Source organism: Leptonychotes weddellii, chromosome 1 (genome assembly GCF_054177405.1).
Source record: "Leptonychotes weddellii isolate Sample4059 chromosome 1, ASM5417740v2, whole genome shotgun sequence".
Classification (NCBI taxonomy): domain Eukaryota; kingdom Metazoa; phylum Chordata; class Mammalia; order Carnivora; family Phocidae; genus Leptonychotes; species Leptonychotes weddellii.
Genome location: NC_138369.1, coordinates 80397750 through 80423801, shown reverse-complemented (window position 1 = coordinate 80423801; position 26052 = coordinate 80397750). Strand labels below are relative to the sequence as shown.

At 35.5% G+C, this 26052-nt stretch overlaps 1 protein-coding gene and 1 non-coding gene across 2 annotated transcripts in view; both read right to left on the bottom strand.

Moving 5' to 3' along the window:
- The window catches only part of LOC145715845 (SH2/SH3 adapter protein NCK1-like), a 73553-nt gene that overhangs the window by 13842 nt on the left and 33659 nt on the right, over positions 1-26052 (bottom strand). Inside the window, exon 2 of the mRNA XM_081799964.1 lies at positions 2194-2440. Coding sequence (XP_081656090.1) covers positions 2194-2419 — 226 coding nt within the window. The 5' untranslated portion in view covers positions 2420-2440. The remainder of the gene's footprint in view (positions 1-2193; positions 2441-26052) is intronic.
- On the bottom strand, positions 13990-14143 carry LOC115943162 (small nucleolar RNA SNORA62/SNORA6 family). Its single transcript, XR_004077779.1, has one exon. It is a non-coding gene; the product is annotated as a small nucleolar RNA SNORA62/SNORA6 family (small nucleolar RNA).

The window sequence follows — 26052 nt, the reverse complement described above, 5'->3', positions numbered from 1 at the left end:
CTGAAACTCCCCACACCCAATCCATGTGACTTGGCCTACACCCAGGCAATAGAAAGTTTTTCTGAGGCTTCTCTCTTTCTAAAACTTTCCCCCCACTGAACTATAACAGAACCTGTAAAACAAGTATATCATCATGGCCACAAATGTTACCTTTATTATTCAAACTTATTTTGGAAGACGTTTTAAAGCATATATTTTCAATAGTTGAAAATATATTCATACATTCACTCTCTCCTTTGTTTTCTCCTTTTCTTTCTTATTTTTCAAACAATGTCTCCACCAGCACAATCATTGTGAAACAAATCCATTAACCACATAGGACATTTAAGTTATCAAAAAGGGGTTCAGAAATTCTGAGAAAAAGAAGGCTATCTGATACAAAAGCTGGAATTACATCATTATATAGGAGAACTAAAGATCATTAACTTAAAACAATGTTTTCAAGTATCCTGCAATATAGGCAGCAATAACTATAATACAGTAATAAAGTTAACAGAGATATTCTAGGACTTAAATGGATATAGTCTTTCCAAAATCGTCTCAATAATATCAGAAAATAGTATGGAAGGTTTCCCAGGCGTATTAACAAATAATAAAAATTCTATCCAGTTGGGCTTTTTAAGTTTATATGCAGTAATATCTAAAACTGGGATATATTTCCATTTTGCTCTATGATATTACGTTTTTCATGATCTTCTGTTTAAACATTTGCTCTAGTCCCAGGAAACTAGTATCCTTTTAAAAAGGAACAAAAAAGTCTACCTAGGTGTAGCCCTAATCCTTTTTGTGCCTTCATCACTATGAGGCATACTTCCTTCATAGAAGTTACCTTAATTTTCCCTAATATCTCTGATCTACATGCTTTAAATAAGTGTCCAATATTTACAAAATCAGAAGTTCCTGGCTCTAACTATGGTCTCTTCAGCTTGTCAAGGATAATCTCTTTCTGATTTGTCCTTCACTTAATAACTAATAATAATGGTCTTATTTGCTAATTATTAAAATCTTAATAAAAGGTAACCTCAAATACAGCAGTTAAAAGTCATGGTGAAAATCCAGATTAATAACTCCCTTTATTAAACTACCTTTAGAATACTAGAAATGTTATTCACTCACAAACCAATATTAAAATATTTTATATTTGAGTCGTACTATATTTTGGTTTTGGCTATTTTACAGTGTTAAAAATAAAAGACTGGTCATCTATTGCTGGTATCTGAAAGAACACTCTAGAATAACAATAATGCTGAATAAAAAATAAAGCTAATATAAAGCAGTTGGTCAATAGTATTTCATATTTGTCAATCATGCCACATTACTCCCAAACTATTTCTGCAAAGAGAAATTTTACTTTCTCATCCACATATATACAAAGAACCATTAAGTAACAGCATGTTTGCCTGAATACCAAAAATGAAATTCTGTCCCTCCCATTCCTTCCTGTCAGCCAAGTAGGAGTTTAATTAAAAGAAAAAAGAAAGAGGCCAGTCCTCATCTGTGCATATTTCCTTCCTATCAGCTCAGCCAAGCCCACTGTGAAGTGGGTTCCATTATCTCTGGCCCTAATGGAGAGCTAGTAAAAACAAACAAACTTTACAGTTAGAGGAAGAAAAAGGGGGAAAAAAGAAAAACAAAATAAGAAATCAGCTTTGTAGATGGTAATCTACAGTAATAATCCACAATTTAAAAAACTCTCATCAAATGCAAAAACAAAATGATGGTTTGTTTTTAAAAGCAAAATTCAAAATGTAAGCTATTAAAGGTTAAAATACAGCAATGTGCCATGTTAAAAAAAAAAACTGCCTTAATGCCAAGGAGGCAATTCTGAATCTCCCTCATTTATCCCTGTCTCAATTAGATGCAGAATTTACCTAAACCCCAACAGGCACTCACAGTTCAAGGGGTCCCGGCTAGAGGATCAGATTCAGTCCGCTCATGGGCACCACCCTGGTCTGGCCCTTGAACACCAGCTAGATTTACAGAAACTGCCCACTAACACTTATGGCCTTTACTGCTCTTCTGACTTGGCTGAATCCCTGCTATGAGCAAACCTACCTGGCCTAGCTGAAATTCTAGTCTTGGCCTTTTCTAGTCAATTCTGCCCAATGCTGCCAAAATTCTATACAAAGAACCAAGCTCTAGCATCCATTTAAAAGAAAGTATTATTGGTGTTTTAATACAAAAATAACTTACCTAAGGTATCCTTTAGATTTTTTACAATAGATGCTTTCCGAGCACTGTTTTTCCTCTCCACATAGTTAGAAGGCACAAAACCCGTTTTATTCATGGAGTTTCGAACTCGCCACCAGGACTTAGAGTCATCCAGAAGCCATAATCTCTCATTCTTCTTGATGTCCAGCTCTTGTTCTTGTTGGGCCACATAATCAAATTTGGCTACTACCACCACTTCTTCTGCCATCTTTCAGCAGCTTCAGCTACACTGTAACCACATATAAAACATTTTTATAAGGTCTAGGAGTGGTCTACATGCTTTTCAAAAAAGATACACGTAAAAACCTAAGAGAACTGAAAGGTTGAAAGGAAAAAATATGAAAAAATACAAAAACAGGCAATACTAATACTAATAAAGACAAAACTGCTGTAGCTATATTAATAATACACAAAAAGAGCAAACCATTTAGGCAAACCATTACCAGTAATAAAGAAGTTCACTACACAATTGAAGGTTTTATTAAATATACATAACAGCCAAACTTATATGTACCTATTAACATAGTTCCAAAATAGACTGACAGAACCACAAAAAAAATGTGACAAATCCATTGTCACAGAGGACAATTTTTAACCTTATCTCAGTAATAAGGATACAAAAAAATTAATAAGACTAGATAAGAACTGACATCAAAACCACTGAGTCTGATCTAATAAATAGACACCAATATTACTTCTAAGCAGAATACAAATGGAACATATATAAAAATTACCAATGTGAGGTGATAAAGTCTCAGTAACTTTCATGTACTTGGTATCCTACAACCATATTCTCTGACAATCATTATAAAAAGAGCTTGTTAAAAACCTCCTGTTTGGGAACTTCTAAAACTTCATGTGTCAAAGAAGAAATTATAATAGCATTGTGAAAATACTTAGAGGACTAAAATAATAAAAAGACTTTATAACTTGTCGGATGCAGCAAAAGGAATATATAGAAAGAGATTCTAGTTGTAAATAGTTACATCAGAAAAGAAAACCCTGAAATAAATTAATGAACTGGATGGCTTAAGCAGTTAGAAACATAGAATAATATAAAGTAGAAAAAATGAAATAATACAAATAAAAGTAGAATTTCATGAAACAAAACGATATAGAAGAAAGGCTCAACAGAACAAAAAGGTAATTCTTTGTCATGACTAACAAAATGGACATAGTTCTGGCAAGACTTATAAATGAGAAAAGGAAAAAACACACCCAAATACTAGTAATAAAAAGGGAGTCATAATTAGAGATGCTGCAGACATTCAAATCACCTGGCAATATTAAAAATAACTTTATCAATAAATCTGAAACTAAAATATACAAATTCATAGAAAAATAAAAATTAAAAAAGTAGTAACATTTATTTAATCAGTCATTAAGAAATCTTCCCATAATGAACATCAGGACCACTCGGTTTACACGCAAGTTCTATTAAAATTCAAAGAACAAGGGCGCCTGGGTGGCTCAGTTGGTTAAGCGACTGCCTTCAGCTCAGGTCATGATCCCAGGGTTCTGGGATCGAGTCCCACATCGGGCTCCCGGCTTGGCGGGGAGCCTGCTTCTCCCTCTGACCCTATCCCCTCTCATGCGGTTTCTCTCTCTCTCTCTCAAATAAATAAATAAATAAAATCCTTAAAAAAAATAAAATAAAATTCAAAGAACAAGTAATTCCAATTTATACAAACTCTTTCAGAAAAAAGAAAGGAAAATCACAAGCCTAACTCACTCTTGAATTTATTAAGATGAGCTCCCTGCTTTCTTCAGAGAGATTATTTTACATAAACAGCTACCCTGGCTTAGCAAGCAAATCAAATAGTTTGGATCTTGAATTGCATTCTCTTTTCTTTCTTTCTTTTTAAGATTTTATTTAATTTGTCAGAGAGAGAGACAGCACACATGCACAAGCAGGGGGAGCGGCGGGCAGAGGGAGAAGAAGGCTCCCCGTGAACAGAGAGCCTGATACAAGACTCAATCCCAGGATCCTGGGATCATGACCTGACCTGAAGGCAGAAGCTTAACCAACTGAGCCACCCAGGTGTCCCAGCATTCTCTTTTCTCAACAACGAAGCAAGTTGTTCAATATTCTCAAAGAAATGCATTTTAATCTACAATTCAACATCCACTAGTATTAAAGTGTAGATACTTTGTGTTTATAAGGTAGATGCTTTTTGGGTGGCATTGCAAGGCCTCAAAACCTACCACACATTCTTCTGAAAGAATGGCTCAAGTACGTACAGCAGTGAAATTAACTAATGCTAAAATAAGAGGATGATGTGGTATTCAAAAAAAATGAACAGAGAAACCAGAAAAATCAATTTGTATTCTTGCATTTTTTCTGTTTGAAATTACTTGCAAATAAAAAGTTATAATCAAGTCTTAATTATTACTAGCACATGATGCAAAAAATTTACAACAATGAATGATGACTTTCTGAGGCAATAGAAAGCAGAGAGGGTTTTTTTCCAGGCATACTTGAACACTGACTCTGATTCCTTCCCTGTGGGAACCTGCACACACACACCCTTATAATTAATCTATAAATTTAATCCTAGGCCCCAAAGGAATTTATTTTGAAACTTGACAAAACTGACTTTAAAATTTACCTAAAAGAGTAATCACATAAAACCGGCAAATGACATTCTATAGAAAATTAGAGTTGATATGACACTGCAGGTTGTATACCCAGAATTTTCTAGTTTCCTATCAACATCCCAATGATCCTTCCAGTTGTCACCTTACTATTATTGTATTAGCCATGCAACTTGTGGGGACTGACCCTAGTTTCTAAGCTGTATTTGGGTTAGTCAAAGCTGTCTCCTCCAATCAAAAGGATAATAAGGGAATGCTACAAACAATCCACACACATGAATTCAACAATTTAGAGGAAATGGACCAATTCTTCAAAAAACACAAAGTACCAAAACACACTCAATATGAAATAGATAATTTGAATAGCCCTGTCACTATGCAGGAAATTAAATTCATAACTTGAAAACTCCAAGTTTTCCCCCCAAAAGAAATCTCCAGGTCTAGATGGCTTCTCAAGAATTCTACCAATTATTTAAAGAATTTACACCAATTCTACATAATCCCTTCTAGAAAATAGCAGAGGGGAAATACTGCCCAATTTATCTTTGAAATTGATATTAACTTATGTCAAAACTACACAACAGTATAAAAAGAGGAAACTACCAATCAATATCCCTCATTAAAACAGATGCAAAAATCCTTAACAAAATACTAGCAAATAGAATTCAGCAGTATATAAAAAGAATTAATACTCCATGACCAAGTAGGGTTTTTTCCAGGGATGCAAAGCTGGTTCAATATATAAAATTAATCAGTATAATTCACCACATTAACAAGCTAAGAAAAATCATATGAGCATATTACTCAATGCAGAAAAAGCATCTGACAAAATTTAACCCCCATGATAAAAGTTCTCAGAAAAACAGAAATAGAAGGGAACTTCCTCAACCTGATAAATAGGATCTACAAAAAACCTACAGCTAACAACATACTTAATGGTAAAAGACAGATGCCTTCCTCCTACAATCAAGAACAAGGCAGATACCTGCTCTCACTATTCTCACTCAACAAAGTGCTGCAAGTTTTAGCCAATTCAGCAAGGCAAGAAAAGGATATAAATGGCATACAGATCAGAAAAGAAGAAATAAAACTCTCCTTATTTGCAGATGACATGACTGATTACAGAGAAGATTCTAAAAGCTACAAAAAAACCCCAAAAAACAACCCCCCAAAACCCTCCTAGTACTAGCTAGTGAATTCAGCAAGGTCGCAAGACACAAGATGAACATGCAAAAATAAATTGTATTTCTATATACTATCAATGAACACCAAAATTAAAAATGCAATACCATTTATAATTACTAAAATAAAAAAGGAAAAAAAATGAAAGAGGTGCAGGGGCGCCTGGGTGGCTCAGTCCATTAAGCATCTGCCTTTGGCTCAGGTCATGATCCCAGGATCCTGGGATCAAGTCCCACATCAGGCTCTCTGTTCACCTTCTTCTCCCTCTGCCTGTGCGTGCGTGCTCTCTCTCTGACAAATGAAAGAAAAGAAAAGAAAGAAAGAAAAGATAATGCTATTCAATATCCAAAACTAAAAGCTGAATTTATTTGCTCCCTGCTCTGTGGGGAGCCTGCTTCTCCCTCTGTTTGTGTTCTCTCTGTCAGATAAATGAATAAAATCTTTAAAAAAAAAAAATGAAAGAGTTGCAAACCTAACAAAACATGAAGGAGACTGTATGTTGAAAACTATCCAATGCAGATGAAAGAAATTAAAGATCTAAATAAAAGTGTTTTTGAAATGGAAGACTCATAAGGATGCTATTTTTTCCCAAATTGATACATAGGTTTACATAATTCTTATCAAAGTCCCAGCAAAAGTTTTTTGTATATATAGATAGACACTACTATTCTATAATTTAGATGGAAAGGCAAAATAACTAGAATAGCTAAAATGTTTTAAAGTCAAAATAAAATGGGGGGAAACTTATTATATAGCTAGAGTAGTCAAGATTGCATGGTATCAGCAAAGAAAATCAATGGAAAAGAGAACCCAAGGGGCGCCTGGGTGGCTCAGTCAGTTAAGCGTCTACCTTCAGCTCAGGTCATGATCCCAGGGTCCTGGGATTGAGTTCTGCATCAGGCTCCTTGCTCAGCAGGGCATTTGCTTCTCCCTCTGCCTGCCACTCTCCCTGCTTGTGCACCCTCTCTCTGATTAAGGCACAAAAAGTAATTCAGTGGGGTGGGGGGAAGCTTTCTCAACAAATGTTGCTAAAGTAAAACGACATCAATAACCCCTGCCCCTGCAAAAAAAGTACAAGACCTAATCTCACACCTTATACAAACACAAACTCAACATGAATGACAACCTTAAATGTAAAACTATGAAACTTTAAGAAAAATATATAGGAGAAAATCTTCAGGATACAGAGCTAGAAAAAGAGTTCTTAGACGTGACACCAAGAGCAAGATCCATAAAGGAAAAACTCAATAGTAGAAAAACAAATTCAGTTAGAAAACGAGCAAAAGACATGCAGACATTCACTGAAGAAGATAAAATAGAGATGGCAAACAAACACATAAAAAGATGTTCATCGGGGCGCCTGGGTGGCTCAGTCATTAAGCGTCTGCCTTCGGCTCAGGTCATGATCCCAGGGTCCTGGGATCGAGCCCCGCATCGGGCTCCCTGCTGCGCGGGAAGCCTGCTTCTCCCTCTCCCACTCCCCCTGCTTGTGTTCCCTCTCTTGCTGTGTCTCTGTCAAATAAATAAATAAAAATCTTAAAAAAAAAAAAAAAAAGATGTTCATCAGCAGCAACTATTAAGAAAATGCAAATTAAAACCATGTTGAAATGTCACTACACACCTATCAAAATGGCTAAAATAAAAGAGTAATAATACCAAATGCTGATAAAGATATGCTGAAACTGGATCACTCATACACTGCTGATGAGAATATGTTAAATGACACAGATGCTCTAAAAAAAGTTTGGCAGCTTCTTATAAAATTAAACATGCAACTACCATACCAACCAATTGTATTCCTGGCATTTATCCCAGAGAAATGAAGACTTTTACTCACACAAAAACTTTTACATAAATGTTTATATCAACTTTATTTGTAATAACCAAAAACGGTAAACCACTCAGAAGTCCTTCAACAAGAGAATGGTTAAACATACTGTGGTATAGGGACGCCTGGGGGGCTCAGTCGGTTAAGCATCTGCCTTCAGCTCAGGTCATGATCCCAGGGTCCTGGGATCGAGTCCCGCATCAGGCTCCTTGTTCCGCGGGGAGCCTGCTTCTCCCTCTGCCTCTGCCTCTCTCTCTCTATCTCTCATGAATAAATAAATAAAATCTTTAAAAAATAAATAAATAAATAAATAAATAAAAACATACTGTGGTATATTCCATACCAAGGAATATCACTCAGCAATAAAAAGGGAAAAAATGATAGATACACGCAATAACCTGAATGTATCTCCAAGGAATTATGCTGAGTGACAAAAAAACAAAAACAAAAACAAACCCCGAAATAATAAAAAAACAAAAACAAAACACCAATCCCAAAGTTTATACACTGTGTAACTCCATTTATATGACATTCTTGAAATGACAAAATTATTTTGATTGCCTGGGGTTAAGGAGGGAGTTGGGAGTTGGAGGGAAGCGGTGGTGGTTATAAAAGGGCAACATCAGGGATTCTTGTGGTGATGAAAATGTTCTGTCTCTTGACTGTATAAATATTAATATCCTGGTTGTTATACTGTACTATACTTTTGCCAGATGTCACCACTGGGAGAAACTAAGTAAGGGAGACACTGGATCTTTTAGTTAAGTTGTAAGATTTCTTATGACGGCATGTAGATCTATAATTATCTCAAAATTAAAAGTTTAAAATAAAATACACTGATTCAAGATAAAAAAGCAAAACAAAAAATAAAATACAGAAATAATATGTTCACATTCCTGAAGTAAGGAAGTCTTTTAATACCATGATTTCAGTGTTAGAAACTATAAAATGAAAAATGTTTAACTTTTATACAGCAAAGGACATTAGTACCTACTGCTGCTGTTAACAAATTATCACAAACTTAGTGACTTAAAACAACACAAATTATCTTACAGCTCTGGAGGTTATAGAGGCATGAAATGGGTCTTATGGGCTAAAATCAAAGTGTGAGCAGTGTTGTGTTCCTTCTGGTGGCTACAGGGGAAAATCTAATCCTTGCCATTTCCAGGTTCTAGAAGCTGCCTACATTCCTTGGCTCATGATTACATCACCCTGACCTTTAGTGTGATCCTCACATCTATTTTGCTCACTTTAACCCTTCTGCCTCCCCCTCATAAGGACCTTTATAATTTACAGTGGGTCCATAACAATAATACAAAATAATCTCCCCATTTCAAAATCCTTAACATATGCAAAGTCTCTAACTATGTAAGGTAACATATTCACAGGTTCTGGACAATAGGATGTGTACATCTTTGGGGGAGCCTTTATCATACCTATCACCAACATCAACAAACAATGAGACTAAGTTTAAAAATTGGCAAAGAACAAAGAGCAATTATGTAAGAGAAAGGACAGTCAAAGATCCTGAATGTTCTTATATAATTAAAGAAATGAAAACGAAAATCAAGGTTTTATTCTTTGTCAGAGTAACAGAAAAAAACCCAAGGCTTATTTTGTAAGAATGTACAAAATTCTTATTAACTACTTATCATTCTTATCAATATGTATGTAGTGGAAGGCTTATTTTGTAAGAATGTACAAAATAAGCCTTCCACTACATACATATTGGCATTATTAAACTAAAAATTGATATAAAGCTTAACTTTTTTAATTATGTAAATTTTCAACACATACAAAGTAAGGAATAGTATAATGAACCCCGTATCTATCACCCAACTTCAATTATCAATAATCTGACTTTGCAATTCACTGGAATCCTATGATTTCACCTATAAATACAAACAGATAAGAACACATACCCCACAAAAATTGACAAATCAAGGGGTCTTTTACCTTTTTTGCCATGGGCCCCCTCCCCATAGCAAAAAGGTTAAGTCTGGTAAAACCTATAAATCCTACTCAGAATGAGGTTTTAAATGCATAAAAATACATGACATTGCAAATAAAATAAACTATACTGAAATTCAGTTAACATATTTTTTAAAAACTTGTACTGTTAAAAATATAAGTACTTCTTTATTAAGAGCACCTGCAACTATTCTTTCATTTCATCTGAGTGTATTTAAATAAAAAGTCTTTTATAGTTGGTCTGAACCAGGATCTAAACTAAGTCTGTATATTAATGTTTTATATCTCCTTAATCTATATAACACAGTTCTCTTTCCCCACTATTTTCATGCCATTTATTTGTTGAAGAACCTGGCTTCATTTGTCCTGTAGCACTTCCCACACTGTGCATTTGATTGAGGTGCATCCTCATGGTATTCCTTTATCTCCCCTATTTCCTGTAAATTGGTAATTTTATCTAGAGGCTTTACTGCCCCACTCCCACCCCAGATTCTTTTGTTGCTGTTGGTGCAAGAAACTTTATAGATGGGGCGCCTGGGTGGCTCAGTCAGTTGAGCATCTGGCTTTAGTTCAAGTCATGATCCCGGGGTCCTGGGATAGAGCCCAGTACCCCGCTCCCTGCTCTACAGGGAGCCTATTTTCCCTCTCAAACTCACTCTCTCTCTGTCAAATAAATAAAATCTTTAAAAAAAAAGAATACTTCATAGATATTCTTGAGAACTACTTACTGCCGTAATACAGGAAGCACCCTATGTCTGGCTGATATTTAAAATGAATGGTGGATACAGTAGTATCAAACTGATTCACCTACCAAGTTCCCCATCAAACCTTCATCTAATGGTTTTATCAGCCACTGATGATCACTGCCCAGATCTACCATTTCCAAAATGATTTGCTAGCTATACCTGCTTTTAGAAATTGCGAATGTTTTACTAAGAACATTTTCATTACACTAATACACAGACCCTACAAGAAAGGCAGAATATATGTTTCTGTGTTTAGAACACCAACTAACTAGATAAACAGCTAGATTCATTTGTTTCCCCTTTTTGGAGCTCACTTTATTTTTCCTTTTAAAAATTTAATTATTTTTAAAGTTTATTAATTTATTTAAGTAATCTCTACACCCAATGTTGATCTCACAAACCCAAGATCAAAAGTTGCATGCTTTTCTGAATGAGCCAGTCAGGTGTCCCTAAAATTTAATTTTATTTCATTATTATATAAAGCATTTAGATGGTTCTAAAAGTGTATCAATCAAACAAGGTACATTCAGAGAGTTCTGCTTCCATACTCACCTTCTCTCTCTTTTCTCTCCCTCTCCCTACAGGATAACCATTTTTTATTGGTTTTGGTTTATTGTTGCTTTTCAAATATGTAAAAGAAAACACATGTAAATTGGAAATTCTAATTTTCACACCCCCTCACAACAAAACATGTACACACACAAAGGGAGGGGCACACTATGTACTGTCTGAACCTTGCTTTAGGCTTAACAATATATCCTGAACATCATTCCACAGCAGTATGAGTTCTTTTCTAATATAACTACTGCACAGTACTTTATCATCATGGAAGTATCTCAGTTCCCTCAACTAGACCTTACTGATCGACAATGAGTTGTTTCCAGCCTTCTGATAAAAACCAGTGCTGCAATGAATAGTCTAATATACATGTCATTTTGTTTTTCTGTTAGTGTACCTTTGGGTTAAAGTCATAGAAGTAAGAATGCTGAATTAAAGCTTAAGGTTTACATAATTTTGTGAGATAGTGCCAAATACCCTGTCCATAGGTTCTTCAACCTTTTATATTTTCCACAATATATGGGAGTGATTATTTATTTCCTCACAGCATTACCAACAAACTATAGATTTTGGATTTCTGCCAGATAAGGAAGAAATGATATTTGAAAGCAGTTTTTAATTGTATTTCTCCATCACAGTGAAATTAAGCACCTTTTCCCAAATTTAAGGGACATTTACTTTTGTTTTTCTGTGTGGACTACCTGTTTACATCTTTTGCCCATTTTCCCAAGGTATGGCTTTTCTTTTCCAATTTTTAGAAGCTCTTTATATAGTAGGAATACTTGCCCTTTGTCTTTGATATAAATTTTTTTCAGTCATGTGTCTTTTTAACTTGGTTATTATATTTTACGTACAAAATTTTTGAAGACCTTGACAATAATTGTCAAAATCTTACATGCACATTTCTATGAATCAGCAATCTACATACTACAGGAAAAAATAATGCAAGTATCCAAAGTCCTGTATGTAAGAATGTTCGCTGTGGCAATGCTCATAACTGTGAAAAATAAGGAATAAAATGTACACCAAGAGTGTCTAAATTTTAAGTACTGGCATGGTAAAATGACCAATAAATACTAAGCAAAAATGCAAATTCTAAAGCAACAGGATTATAATTCTATTTTTAAAAAAAACTCCCATTCATGTATTTGTATGTGCATTAAAAAGTTCTGGGAGGATATACATCAAATTGTAAAAGTCGCAGCCTCAGTGAGTGGTAAGACTGGTAAAACTTAGTCCATACTCCACAGATATGGGTGGTTTGAATATTTTACAAAAATATTACTCTACTTTAAAAAAAAAAAATACTATAAAAAGAGAAAACCAACTGAAAACTATAACTAATAGGAACTGGAAGCCAAAACACAAAGTAGGTGTGAGGAAACATGGAGAAAGTATGAGGAAAAAGAAATGAGAGGGAACGGAGGGAAAAAGAAATGAGAGAGAAATAAGAGTATAAAGTAAATCTGTTTTATCACAGAATCACAACTAAAACCTATACAATTAGAACCTAAAGCAAAGCAAAAAAAAAAAAAAAAAAAACCCACAAGAAACAAAAACATACAAAAACAAAACAAAAAACACTAATAAATTAACTTTCCTTTGATGACTATTTCTTCAGTTAAGTAGCAGATAAAAGAGCTAACTTGAATTCAGAGTCCAGATAATAGGGAAAACTATCTTTAAACAAAGAAATAGGGATATGACATGCTTACACTACAAGAGAGACAGCAACTGAGGCCAAATTCTTTTAACAGCCATTTCCCTACTGATCTATCTTTTAGTCAAGCTTAGTTCAAATTATATAAATTGAATATGGTATAACTGCACTATTCTTTGATCCAGCCAAGAGGCCTGGTTGTAAAGGTGGTCACTTAACATTCTCCTACAAAAGTTTCAGCTCCATGTTTTCAACTACACTCATGAAATTTATAGTTGGATGCTCCTGGACCCTACTCTTGCTTTCAGGAACTGGATTCCTGGCCTTTTGTTTGTGTCCTTGTACCTGGCACCTGAACCCAGGAGCCTTACCAACCAGTGCCCAATTCCTGCCTGATATCAAGTATCAGCTTTCTTTGATAGAACGCGAACTGCCTATTCTGATCCCCACTGATTGCCTGCCCTGCTCTGATAATACAAATATCATGGACCCTGGAATTGACATCAGTCCCTTTACAGTACTCACATCCTGCTTGCCTTTTCTTCCTGGGATTATTTCCTGATCTCAGTTTGTTTTTCAAATTCACCTCCAATCTCATTCCCAAACTAGACCTATACACACTTGCTGATCATACTCCTGGCCTTTCCTGATCTGGATATTACAAGAATAGGACCAAACTGAAAGTAAAGAACTCAATTATTTCAGTGTCACTAAGGACAATACAGATTTTACTATTCTAGAGACCTGCATAAATTATCACTCTTTATTACTGGAAAGGGATCAGCAGATTAAATTGCAGAATACCTACTGGCTTACAATCAGAGGTCTTTATAACCTTTCACAAAGGCTGGGAGTTGTTAAAAATATGTAACTCTACACCAACGAATGTTTACTGAATGTACATAATTCAGGTATTAACCTAGCATTTCCCTCACAATAATCCTTTGAAGTATTATCCTCACTTTACAAAATATGATATAAAGAAGTTAAATGACTTTTAAACCTTAGAAAATAAGTGGTGGAAACTGGGAGAAAATGCATGTTCTTTTTACCTCCCCAAAATTCATGTTTTGTTTTGTTTTTAATTTTAATTCCAGTACAGATAACACAGTGCTACATTAGTTTCAGGTGTACAATATAGTGATTCAACAGTTCTATTCATTACTCAGTGCTCATCATGATAACTGTACAAGTCGGTGTACTTTTGATTACCATGCTGCTTTTTTTTTTTTTTAAATACTTGTAGCAAGAATTACTATCAAACTCCACTCACTGGGCCAGAGACCCTTGTGGTGTTAGTGAAAGACTTGCCTCTCATGTAGCACAATATCTACACTCGTGAGTTCACTGGCCAGCCAGTGGCCTCAACTCCAAGCTCTAACAATGTGTAGTACCATGCTGCCTCTTAAAAACCAGAAAATAAGGGTACAGGTTATAAATGCATGGAAGCCAACTGCCTACTAAATCAGAAATTCTCAAACTATTTAGTCTCAAAATCCCTTTACATACTTACAAATTGAAGACCCAAAAAGGTTTTGTTTATGTTGGTTACATCAATCAATATTTACCACACTGGGAATTAAAAGTGAAAAAATGTTTGGATATTTTTAAATTCAATTAAACATAATCATATTTAATGCAATACAGAACATTTTTATGAAAATTATATTTTCCCAAACAAAAACATTAGTGAAAAGAGTGCTGCTATTTTACATTTTTGCAAATCTTTTTAATGTCTGATTTAATAGATTCTCGTATCTGTTTCTGCATTTAATGTACTGCAACATACTATTCTGGTTGGAAAGAAAACTTGGTGCCACACAAATGTGTAGTTGGAAAAAGAAGAATAGTTTTAAGAGTCTTTTCAGATAATTGTGGATATTCTACACTAAAACTTGACAAGTGGTACAGTTTCTTAAACACTAGTTTGTAATGTGGAATCTAAAACTTTACCAAGTAAACTTTCCCACACAGTTATGTTAAAATTCATTGGCCTGAGTATTTTTAGTTCCAGGGGAAATGGGTATAAGCCCACTGCAGCCTCTCTCTCCAACTGATTACAACTAAAATCTCCAGAAAAAATACAAAGAATCAGCTCCTGAGGACTCTGAAAAGTAAATAATAACAGGAAGATTGGGAAGGGAAATCAATCTGAAAAAAGACCAATACATCAACAATAAATTTCCTTTTGGTTCTCCCCTTCTGTTTTATTTTCTGGCTTTGACTCAAAGGTAGGCATAACAGGAAATTTAATAGCTCAATGTTTTCAAAAAGCTCAAGAGAAGCTCATTAGGCCAAAAAACAGGGGGGAAAGGCTCTTGAAAGTCAGAAGACTGGGTTAAATCCTTGAGGTTTTATTTCTTCTTTTTTCCCCCTCTCCCAGTGCTGTCCCCAGGCTAGCCTCAGTTATGGATCTGCACCACTGCCACAATGGTGGAGATGTCACATACAATAAGACCCCAAGAGAAAACCTATCTTTCTGGATAAAGGAAGATTAAAAGTAACCAGCTGGTAGTGGGAAATAACCACTATCTCACCAATTCACCCTGAAGTTGAGCACAGTCATACCCAGAACTGAGTAACAACATGAAAGACTAAAACTCAAGAAAACCCAACCTTTCTGGTAAAAGGAACCAGGAAGAGGATTGCTGAGGATAGGTAAATATGGGGAAAACTGCCATGAGAAAAGAGCTGGTGAAGGTAATCTATGACAAAGACTCTCTTCTCGAATAGTCAGGCTCCTCTAAGCCCTCTTCTTGACTAGGCCTCAATCTTGGCCTATTAAAAACTGCAGGCTCTTAGCATAAAGACTTTGTCCACACTCCCACACTAAGAGACTTGAACAAACACTAGCATCGTTTCTAATGCGTTAAGGCCACATGCCTTGGATGACAACTCCAGTCCATAAGTCCCTGCATGAGGAAGCTCGATATTACAAGAATTTACTGTTTGCTCCAGCCCAAACTTGGTGATAGGAAGAGAGGTACCTATAACCCCCTTAGAACAGTTACTTTAGAAAGCTTGAAATTATAAATATTTCCACTGCCCCTTTGAAATATAAATCTTCTACCACCTAAAGATGTCTTCTCAGAACTGAGAGCCATCTCTTTAAAATGTAAACATTCAATGGGGCACCTGGGTGGCTCAGTTGGTTAGGTATCTGACTCCTGGTTTTGGTTCAGGTCATGATTTCAGGGTCGTGCGATCAAGCCCCACACTGGGCTCCACGCTGGGTGTGGAGCCTTCTTGGGATTCTCTCTCTCCCTCTCCACACACACTCCCTCAAATAAGTAAATAAATAAACAAATAAATAAAATGTAATAAATAATCAGATAAATAAATAAAATGTAAACATTCAATGAGATATGACTCATTCTTGCTCCCAGTCCCTGTAGAGGGCAGGGGCCCAACTTTGGTGGACACCTTGCTCTAATTTGTACCACATCTCTTGTCATAAAGATAAGTTTGTTTCTCCTCTGGGTAAGTGTCAATTACAAATCCAGATGGCCTAGTCAGGTAGACTAATTAAAAAAGCATTGAAAACTTAAGTACAAAATAACTACCACCCAAGTTCCAGACCATCCCTGACTATTATAGATAACACACAGACTCAAACATTACAGCAAAGGTTTAGAAAATGAAACTGATGCTGGCACTACTGCCCACAAAAAACAAAAAGATTGGTTTGAATCTAATCAGATTGATGCCTGCTAAAACAACAGCAAAATAAAAATTCTCCAAAGGATTTTAACAGGATCCAAAGTCTCACAAAATTGCATTTAAAATGTCCAGTATACAATCTAAAATTATCCAAAATACAAAGCAGCAGGAAAATCTGGCCAACGAGAGCTGGAAGAAAAAGACAACCAACAGATGCCAACCAAGAAATGACCCAGATGTTGGAATTATCAAAAGACTTAAAAGCAGCTGTTATAAAACAAACAAACAACAACAAAGCAGCTGTTATAACCATGTCCCATAAGGTAAAGTGAACACTCTTGAAACAAAGATAAATCTCATCTGAGAAGGAGAAGCTATTAAACAAAAACAAATGGAAATTTAGAACTAAAACTCACAATATTTGAAATAAAAACTTCACTGGAGAGGCTGAATAGCAGGGTCAAGACGACAGATGTATTAATTTCCTACAGCTGCTGTAACAAATTACCACAAACCAGGTGGTTTAAAATAACAAATTAATTGTGATAGATCTAAAGATATCAATCAAGGACTCAATCAAGGAATCTGAAATCAAGGTGTTAACAGGGCTGTACTACCTCTGAAGGCTCTAGGGAAGAATGTGCACTTTACCTCTTCCATCTTCTGGTGGCTGTGAGCACTCCTTGTAGCTACATCACTCTAACTCTGCCTCTGTGGCCACACTGCCTCTTCCTCCTCTTCTATTAAATCTCCCCCTGCCTCGTTAGGCCACATGTCACTAGATTTGGGGCTCAACAGATAATCCAGGATATTCTCTACCTTTCAAAATCCTTAATGTCATTAATCACACCTTTTGCCATGTGAAGTAATATTCATAAATTCCAGGGATTAAGAAATGAATATATCTTTTTGGAGGTTGCCATTCAGCATACTACAACAGAAGAAAGATGATATGAACCTGAAGACAGATCAATACCAATTATCCAAGCTGAAGAACAGAGTAGGGAGAATATTTAGAAAAGGAACAGGGCTTCAAGGACCAAAGGGACAATATCAAAAGAGCTACTATTCATTCTGTGAAGTCCCTAAAGAAAAGATAATGGTACAGAAAAAAATACTTGAAGAAACAGTGGTGGAAATTTTCTGAAAGTGTGCGAAGGACTTAAATTTATAGAAACTAAGCAAACTCCAAACAGGACAAACTCAGACCCTGTCCAGGCACATCATAATCTAACTGCTAAATACCAAAGGTAAAAGGAAAAATCTTGAAAGCAGCCACAGAAGAACAACATAGTATATACATGGCAGTGGTTCTTAATTGGGGATTATGTCACATCCAAGGAGATATTTAACAATGTCTGGAATCAATTTTCATTGTCACAACTATAGAGAAGGGGACAGGATGGTGCTAGTAGGGGAGGCCAGGAATACTGCTAAACATCCTATAATAAACAGGACAGCCCTCCACAATAAGGAATAATCCAGTCCAATGTGCTAAGGTTAAGAAAACCTAATATAGGAGCAATTTGAATGACTAAGGATTTTTCATCAGAAACCATAACCTGTATCTGAAAAATGCTGAAAGCAAGCAACCAACAACCCAGAATTCTATATGCAGTGAAAATATCCTTCAGGAATGAAATGACATAAAAACATTCTCAGATGAAGAAAAACTAAGCCATTCTGTTGCCCAGTGGATTGCCTCTAATAGAAATGTAAAGGAAGGTAAGGCTAAAAGAAAAGTGATTATCAGAGGGAAACATGAAACTTCAGCAATGAAGGAAAAGCAAAAAAATGGTAAATATCTGGGTGAATATAATAAGATTCTTTTTCATCTCTTAAATTCTTTAAAACACACAAAGCTCTTAAAAGGGAATATTATAATACTAACACGGGGGGGTTTCACAAATGTAGAATTTATATGACAATTATCATATAAAGTGGGGAGGGCAATGGGACCTATATGGCTGTAAGGTTTTATGTTCTATTTTAAATGGTAAAATATAAATTCTAGATATACTGTGAAAAGTATATTATAATCTTTAGGGCAATCACTAAAAAAAGGTAGGACAAAGAGATATAACCAAAAACCAGTAGATACAATAAAATGGATACTAAAAAAAGTGCTCAAATAATCCAAAAGAAGACAAGAAAAGACCAAAGGAACAAAAAAACCCACAAGAAATAGATAACACATAATTAAGCTCAAATATATCAATAATTACATTAAATAAATGATCTTACATTAATTAAAAGACAGAGAGGTGATCAGACAAATTAACAAAGACTCAACTGTCATCAGAAACCTATTTTGAATATAATGATACATAGCATAAAAGTAAAAGGATCATACAAACAGGAATCAAAAGAAAGCTGGAGCTGCTATATAAATATACGACAAAGTAGATTTCTGAACAAGGAAAATTACCGGGTAGAGACACATGAGATAATGATAAAAAAGTCAATTCATCAAGATGACATAACAATTCTGAATGTATATATACTTAATAGAGCTGCAAAATATATAAAGCAAAAATGATCAATATGGAAAGAAGTAAATAAATCCACTATTCTTGAAAACTGCAACTACTTTCAGTAATCCATAGAACAAGTAGAAAAGCAGCAAAAAAAATAGATTTAAACATCATCATCAACCAACTGAATCTAACTGACCTTTATACAACACTGAACTCTACAGCAGCATAAACGTCTTTTCAAGTGCACATGGAATATTCACCAAGACAGATATATTCTGGACCATAAAATAAACTTTAATAAATGTGAAAGAATTGACATTGCACAGCATACGTTCTCTTGACTGTGATGGAATTAAACTAGGAAGTCAGTATCAGAAAGATAACTAGAAAATCTTTAAGTATTTGGAAATCAGACAACACACTTCTAAACGACTCATGTATCAAAAAGGAAAACTCAAGAGAAATTAGAAAATATTTTGAACTAAGTAAAAATGAAAACACAACATATAAAAATTTGTTAGATGCAACTAAAGTAGTACTTATAAGGAAATTTATGGTATTAATTGCCATTAATAAAATGTTAGAAAACAAGTCCCAAATCAATAATGTAAGCTTCTAAGGGGGCACCTGGGTGACTCTGTCGGTCAAGCATCCAACTCTTGATTTCAGCTCAGGTCTTGATCTCAGAGTCATGAGTTCAAGCCCCACACTGGGCTCCAAAATAAGTAAATAATAACAATAACAATAATAACGTAAGCTTCTGTTGTAAGAAACTAGAAGAAGAGCACATTAAACCCAGAGGAAACAGAAGGAAGGACATAATAAAGATCAGAAATCAGTGAGACTGAAACAAAAATTAGAGAAAACCATTGAAACCAAAGATGTTCTCTGAAAAGACCAAGAAAATTGATAACTCTGTAGCAAGAATGACTAAAAAGACAAATTTACCAATGTCTGAAGTGAAAGAAACATAAAACATAAAAACATAATAAGAGAATACTATTGGTATGGTCTGAATGTGTCTCCCCAAAATTAATGTTGAAACCTTAATCCCCATAAGGTGATAGTTATTAGGAAGTAGGGCCTTTGGGAATGCATTAGTCCCTAAGGCTGGAGCTCTGAACAATGGGATTAGTACTTTTGTAAAAGAAATCCCACACAGATCCCTAGCCCCTTCCACCATGTGAGGATATAAGAAGCCTGCAACATGGAGGAGGGAGGGACTCACATGACCATGCTGGCACCCTGATCTCAGACTTCCAGCTTCCAGACCTGTTTTCTGTTCCAGAAATAAGTTTCTGCTATTTATAAGCCACCCAGCCTACGGTATTTTGTTTTACTAGCTCAAACATATTAAGACAGAAAATTGGTACCAAGAATTGACGGTGTGGTTGTTAAGAGATACGTAAAAATGTGGGAGTGGCTTTCAACTAGATAATGGGCAGAACCTGGAAGTACACACTAGAAAAATTCTACATTGCCAAGAACAGACTGTTAGGTGCAAATTCTTCTGAAGGCTCAGAAGTGGAGAGCTATAGGGAAAGCCTCAATCCTCTTTTTTTTTTAAGATTGTATTTATTTGAGAGAGAGAGGGAGTGCACACACACACAAGTCAGGGGAGGGGCAAAGGGAAAGGGAGAAGCAGACTCCCCACTGAGCATGGAGCCTGACGCAGGGTTTGATCCCGGGACCCTGAAATCATGACCTGAGTTGCAGTCAGATGCTTAACTAACTGAGCCACACCCAGGTGCCCCAAGCCTCAGTCCTCTTAAGAGAATACCTAAGTGCTCATGAACAGAATGTTGGCTGAAATACAGACAGTGTTAAAAAAGAGACAACAGGCCCAAATTGGAGTTGCTCCTGCTAAGCCCCACAACAACAAACTAAGACTAAGGCTCAATACTTAACATAATTGCAGTTTCAGTCCCTCCCAGATATGTAACCTTTAACCAGTCAATCTGGAATTACCTGGTCAGCACCAGTGAGGTAATCCACCCAACAGACCCTTCCATCCTCCAAAAGGAAGGTGACCTTATCTGAAACAATCCACTCTTTGCTAGAAACTTCCTTTTCCTGCCTCTCTCTGCCTATAAAAATCTTTAATTTTGTATAGCTCTTTGGAACTCCTTTCTATCTGCTAGATGAGATGCTGTCCAATTCATGAATCGTCAAATAAAGCCAATAAGATCTTTAAATTTACTCAGTTGAATTTTGTTTTTTAACAACAATAAAGGCCAATCTGATGATGTCTCAGAGAGAAATGAGGTACATGTTATTGGAAACGGAAGGAAAAGTGATCCTTGTTATAAGATGGCAAGGCGCTTGGCTGAACTTTAGTCATGTCCTAGTGTTTTGTGGAAGGGTAGAACTTGTAAGGATGAAATGACTGAGGCCATTTCTAAGCAAAGTGTTGAAACTGTGGCTTGGCTTCTTTTGAATGCTTATAGTAAACATGGGAAAAAAAATACCTTAAAGATGGAATTGTTAATCAAAAGGGAAATTAATTTAAAAGGTAGAAAATTCTCAGCCTGCTATAGTGCAGAAAAAATGAGAAACACATTCAGAACCAAACACTAAGAGTGTTCTAAGAGGCAAGTTCCTTTGATAGAGATTAGTATGGGTATGAACATCAGATTCAATCAGCCGCCCCAGCAGGAAGCAGCCAATCTGAACTCGAAAGAGACAAGAAGGAATTAAGAAAGACTGTCAAGTTTTCTTGATTGTATAGGATGCAACCATAGAGCTATTCCACTGCAAACATGAGCTATTCTTCAAGACAAGGGAAGAGGGACCCAAAAGGTGGCTCAGAGATCATTAAGGCTGCTTCCCCCATTTCAAAAGAGGAGGCTATCACCTGGGTTTCAACAGGCTGGATGACTCCCCGCCCAAAGCTGTGGAGGCCAGGCCAGTAGAGCCACTGGTATATTATTCCGCCCTAGGGAGCACTGCCTCAAGCTGTGCTCAGAAAAGCCATGGAACAAAAATATTTAAATATTTAACATTTTTAAACTGTCAAATACTTGAACAGATACTTCACCAAAGAAGACAGAGGTTTCTCCCACTATCTGAAAGTAGAGCATTCCTATGAAACCTTCCAGAAGCCAAAATGACATGAAGTGAAGCATATCCCCTGCTTTCTTAAAGTTCAAGTCACACCACTTTGCTTTTACTGAAGACCTACATTAGTACCTGTTTTCACCAAACAAAAGAAATCTGAAGAGGATTTTCACTTTTACCAAAAAAAAAAAAAAAAAAAAAAAAAAGCCGTTACCATACTAATGTACGTCTTAAGTGGCATAATGTGAACTTTTGGAAAGAGGGGATACTGTACAAGGATGAAATACAAGCACATGTGAAGATCTTCAACATCATTAGTCATTACAGAAATGCAAATTAAAACCACAAAGTGATATCACAACACAGCAAATTAAATAGCTTCAAAAGATAAGAGAGGTAGTAAAGAGAGAGGGGAAGGGAGGGAGGGAGGGGAAAGAGGTAGAGGAGGAGAGAGAGAGGTAACACAAACAGTACCAGGTGCCAGTAAGGATGCAAAACAATGGGGGAACTCATACATTGATAGTGGGGATGCAAAACAGTATAGCTACTGTTTTATATAGTTACTAAGGGTAACAGTTTAGCAGCTTCTTATAAAGTTAAACATACATTACCATATATGAGCTCATCGAACCAGACTCAAAAGGCTATGTATGACATTCTGGACTACAAAGCATGAGGGGTGAAGAATTTAGATGTGGTGATTACATTAACTGTGTCAAATCTCAATCACACTCCAAAAAGTGTCAGTCTTACTAAATGTAAACTAAAATATATAGCAAAAATATTCACTGCTCAGTCTTGTACTTTAAATGGACCTGTTTATACTCACTTATGATTTTATAGCATCATGCAATATACATTCACTAAGTTTTGCAGATCTTCAAATGTTGACATCTAATTTATTACAAAATATCATTGCATTCATACAGCCTCTGGAAACTCCAGAGTGAAAATGGAAATTAATATCTCAGTACAATGAAAATAGTCTGGCCTTGTAGACTCCTTAAAAGGTACTTTAAGAACCTCTAGAGAATTGCTAATCTAAATACAGAAATCATAACATCAGGCCAAACACCTAAAAACATATTCTTCCCCAACCTACTTTTACAAATTCAATGGGTATATCTATATATTAAATGACACTAAGTTTGTCAAATCATTTTACCAAATCATATTGTGTATGATACGTAAACTATAAGGAAAGATACAGTTTGCTATGTATATAGGCCATGATAAATATGACCATTTTTGGCAAGCCAGATGTTACATTGGAAAAGTAAGGAACCAGCTAGTGACAGAAAAAAATTCTAAAGAGAAATCTCTCATGCTAACACAAAGGCAATTTTAGATTCTTTTATAGTTTAACACATAACTTGACAATTTCCTGTTTCTGATAAAAATCAGCAGAGTGACAATACCCAAGTGACTAACTCCGGAAGTTTGGTTGGGTTACAGATCTTTCGGTAAACAATGAAGGGGGAAAAAAATCCCCAAATAACTAACTTCAATGTACTGTAAGTAATGCAAAAAAGACAAGGCAATTCATAAGATGATTTTATTCTATTCAATGTTTTAAACCCTACTAGCTTATCAAGGAATTTTAATTGTTAAACACTCTTAGAATGAAACAACACAGGTAAGAATCCATCATGGGGAAAATAAATTATAGGCTAGTCTGAAATAAAGGCTCCTTTAAAAATCAAGCTTTTTTTTTTTTTTTTAAAGAATAGGTCAAATAAAATGCTATCTATTTATTTTTGGAAATATCACTTTGAAAATCCAATATAAGCAAACACAAAATACAACACAGGCAAAAGTCCCGTGCATATCAAAATTTATTCATTTATTCCTTCGACAAAATGTTTACTGAGTAGTTATAGACTAGGAGGACACAGAGCTACGGTCTTAAAGTAAAAAAAGGCATATCAAGCAAAACATGCTCTCAAAAAATATCAACCGTAGGGGCGTCTGGGTGGCTCAGTTGGTTAAGCGGCTGGCTCTTGATTTCAGCTAAGGTCATAATCTCAGGATCCTGGGATCGAGCCCTTTGTAGGACTCCCCGCTGAGTGGGGAGTCTGCTTCAGGATTCTCTCTCCCTCTGCCCCTCCCCCCTAAAATAAATAAATCTTTAAAAAATATCAACTTTAATTCTATTTTTCAACAACTTATTAATGCCTTACATACATAAAGCATTACTCCGTATATGATTATTTTGTCAGGTACCAAAAAATTTTACTTATTACTCTGAATTACAGTAAGCTGTACCAAGATCACCTTAAGAACATATCACCATTCTATAATCTGAAGAATATTACATTTTATATAATCTAAAGAAGAAGCCATTATATGTTACCACTGAAGTAAAAGAAATGAAATAATCTTGCTAAAATTGCTAAATGATGAGCAATTATTGTATAATCCACCAACTATGAAAAAATAACATAATAAAGAATTTAATGTCATAATTAATACAACAAATGTAAACCATTAACTGATTTAACCCTTACTGTACTACATGGCATTTAAACATAAATGGGTGGATGACTGACTGTACTCACTTTTTTTTTCTTAAAGATTTTATTTATTTATTTGAGAGTGAAAGTGAGAGAATGGGCAGGGAAAGCAGCAGAGGGAGAGGGAGAAGCAGAATCCCTGATGAGCCCGGGATCATGACCTGAGCCAAAGGCAGACGCTTAACCGACTGGGCTACCCAGGCGCCCCTGTACTCAGGTTCTTAATGTATATTTTTACAACTGTGGTACATGTGATGGGCTGAATTTTTTCCCGTCCAAAATTCAGATGCTGACATCCTATCCTCTAGTACCTCAGAATGTGACTCTACTTGGAGACAGGGTCTTTAAAGAGCTAATTAAGTAAAATGAGGTCATTAGGGTAGGCCCTAATCCAGTATGACTGGTGTTATTATAAGAAAAGCTGATTAGAATCCAGACACACTCTGTGGGAAGACCATATGAAGACACTGGGAGAAGACAACCATCTACAAGTTAGAGAGAGAGGCCCTCAGAGAAACCAACCCGGATGACGACTTGATCTTAGGCTCTAGCAACCACAATTTTGAGACAATAAATTTCTGTTGTTTAAGCCATCCAGTCCATGATACTTTGTTATGGCAGCCCAAGCTAACGAATACAATACAAATAAAATTTACCATCTGAGCTGTTTTCAAGTGTCCAGTTCAGTGGCATTAAGTACATTCACAATGTTGTACAACCACCACCACTATCCATCTCATGAATAACTCTCATCTTGCAAAACTGAAACTCAATACACTTTAAATGATAACTTTCCAATACAGCCCAACTACCAATTAAAATTAAGTGTAAGAGATGAATAGTCGTTTTTGGGCAGGCATCCTCAAAATATTTAATTCCAATTCACTTTGACTTAAGAAACAACCAGAGGATATGTTCCAGCAAATCAAAGGAGTAAAACAAGAAAAAAGAAGACAAAGGATCTAAGAAGCAGGAAAACCAATGAAGAAAAGCAAAAGGAATTTTCAGAATGCTAGCAAAAGTAAATTAAGATCTGAAGCAGATTAGAATAAATAGTCCAACCTGGAGTAAGATTCTGGAAAAAAAAAAGAAAAAAAAATGGTAAGATTATCTGACAGGACTATGTGAAAAATTATATACAAATACAAATTTTATAGAACTGCTGGAGAGTGTGGAAGACTTAGATATAAATTCAAAAACAATGAGGAAAATTCTAAATGTGAACCATATAAATTTCTTATAAATTTCAGAAAAACTAAATTACACAAGAAAGACAATTTAATAATAGGAGGTGGGTCAGCTATAAACAATATATGTTTATATAGTCATAATGATAAAAATGCTGAATATGAATATATAATTTTATTAAGATGGGGCTAAGAAAGATTAAGAAAATAAATGGAGGCACCTAGCTGGCTCAGTAGGTAGAGCATGTGACTCCCAATCTCAGGGTTGTGAGTTCAAGCCCACGTTGGGTGTAGAGATTATTTAATAAATACATACATGCATACAAACCCTCATTTATCTTAACAGAAAATCAGTAGATGTCTAAAATTAATGAATCAGGAGATAATACTAACAATTATATGCTTTT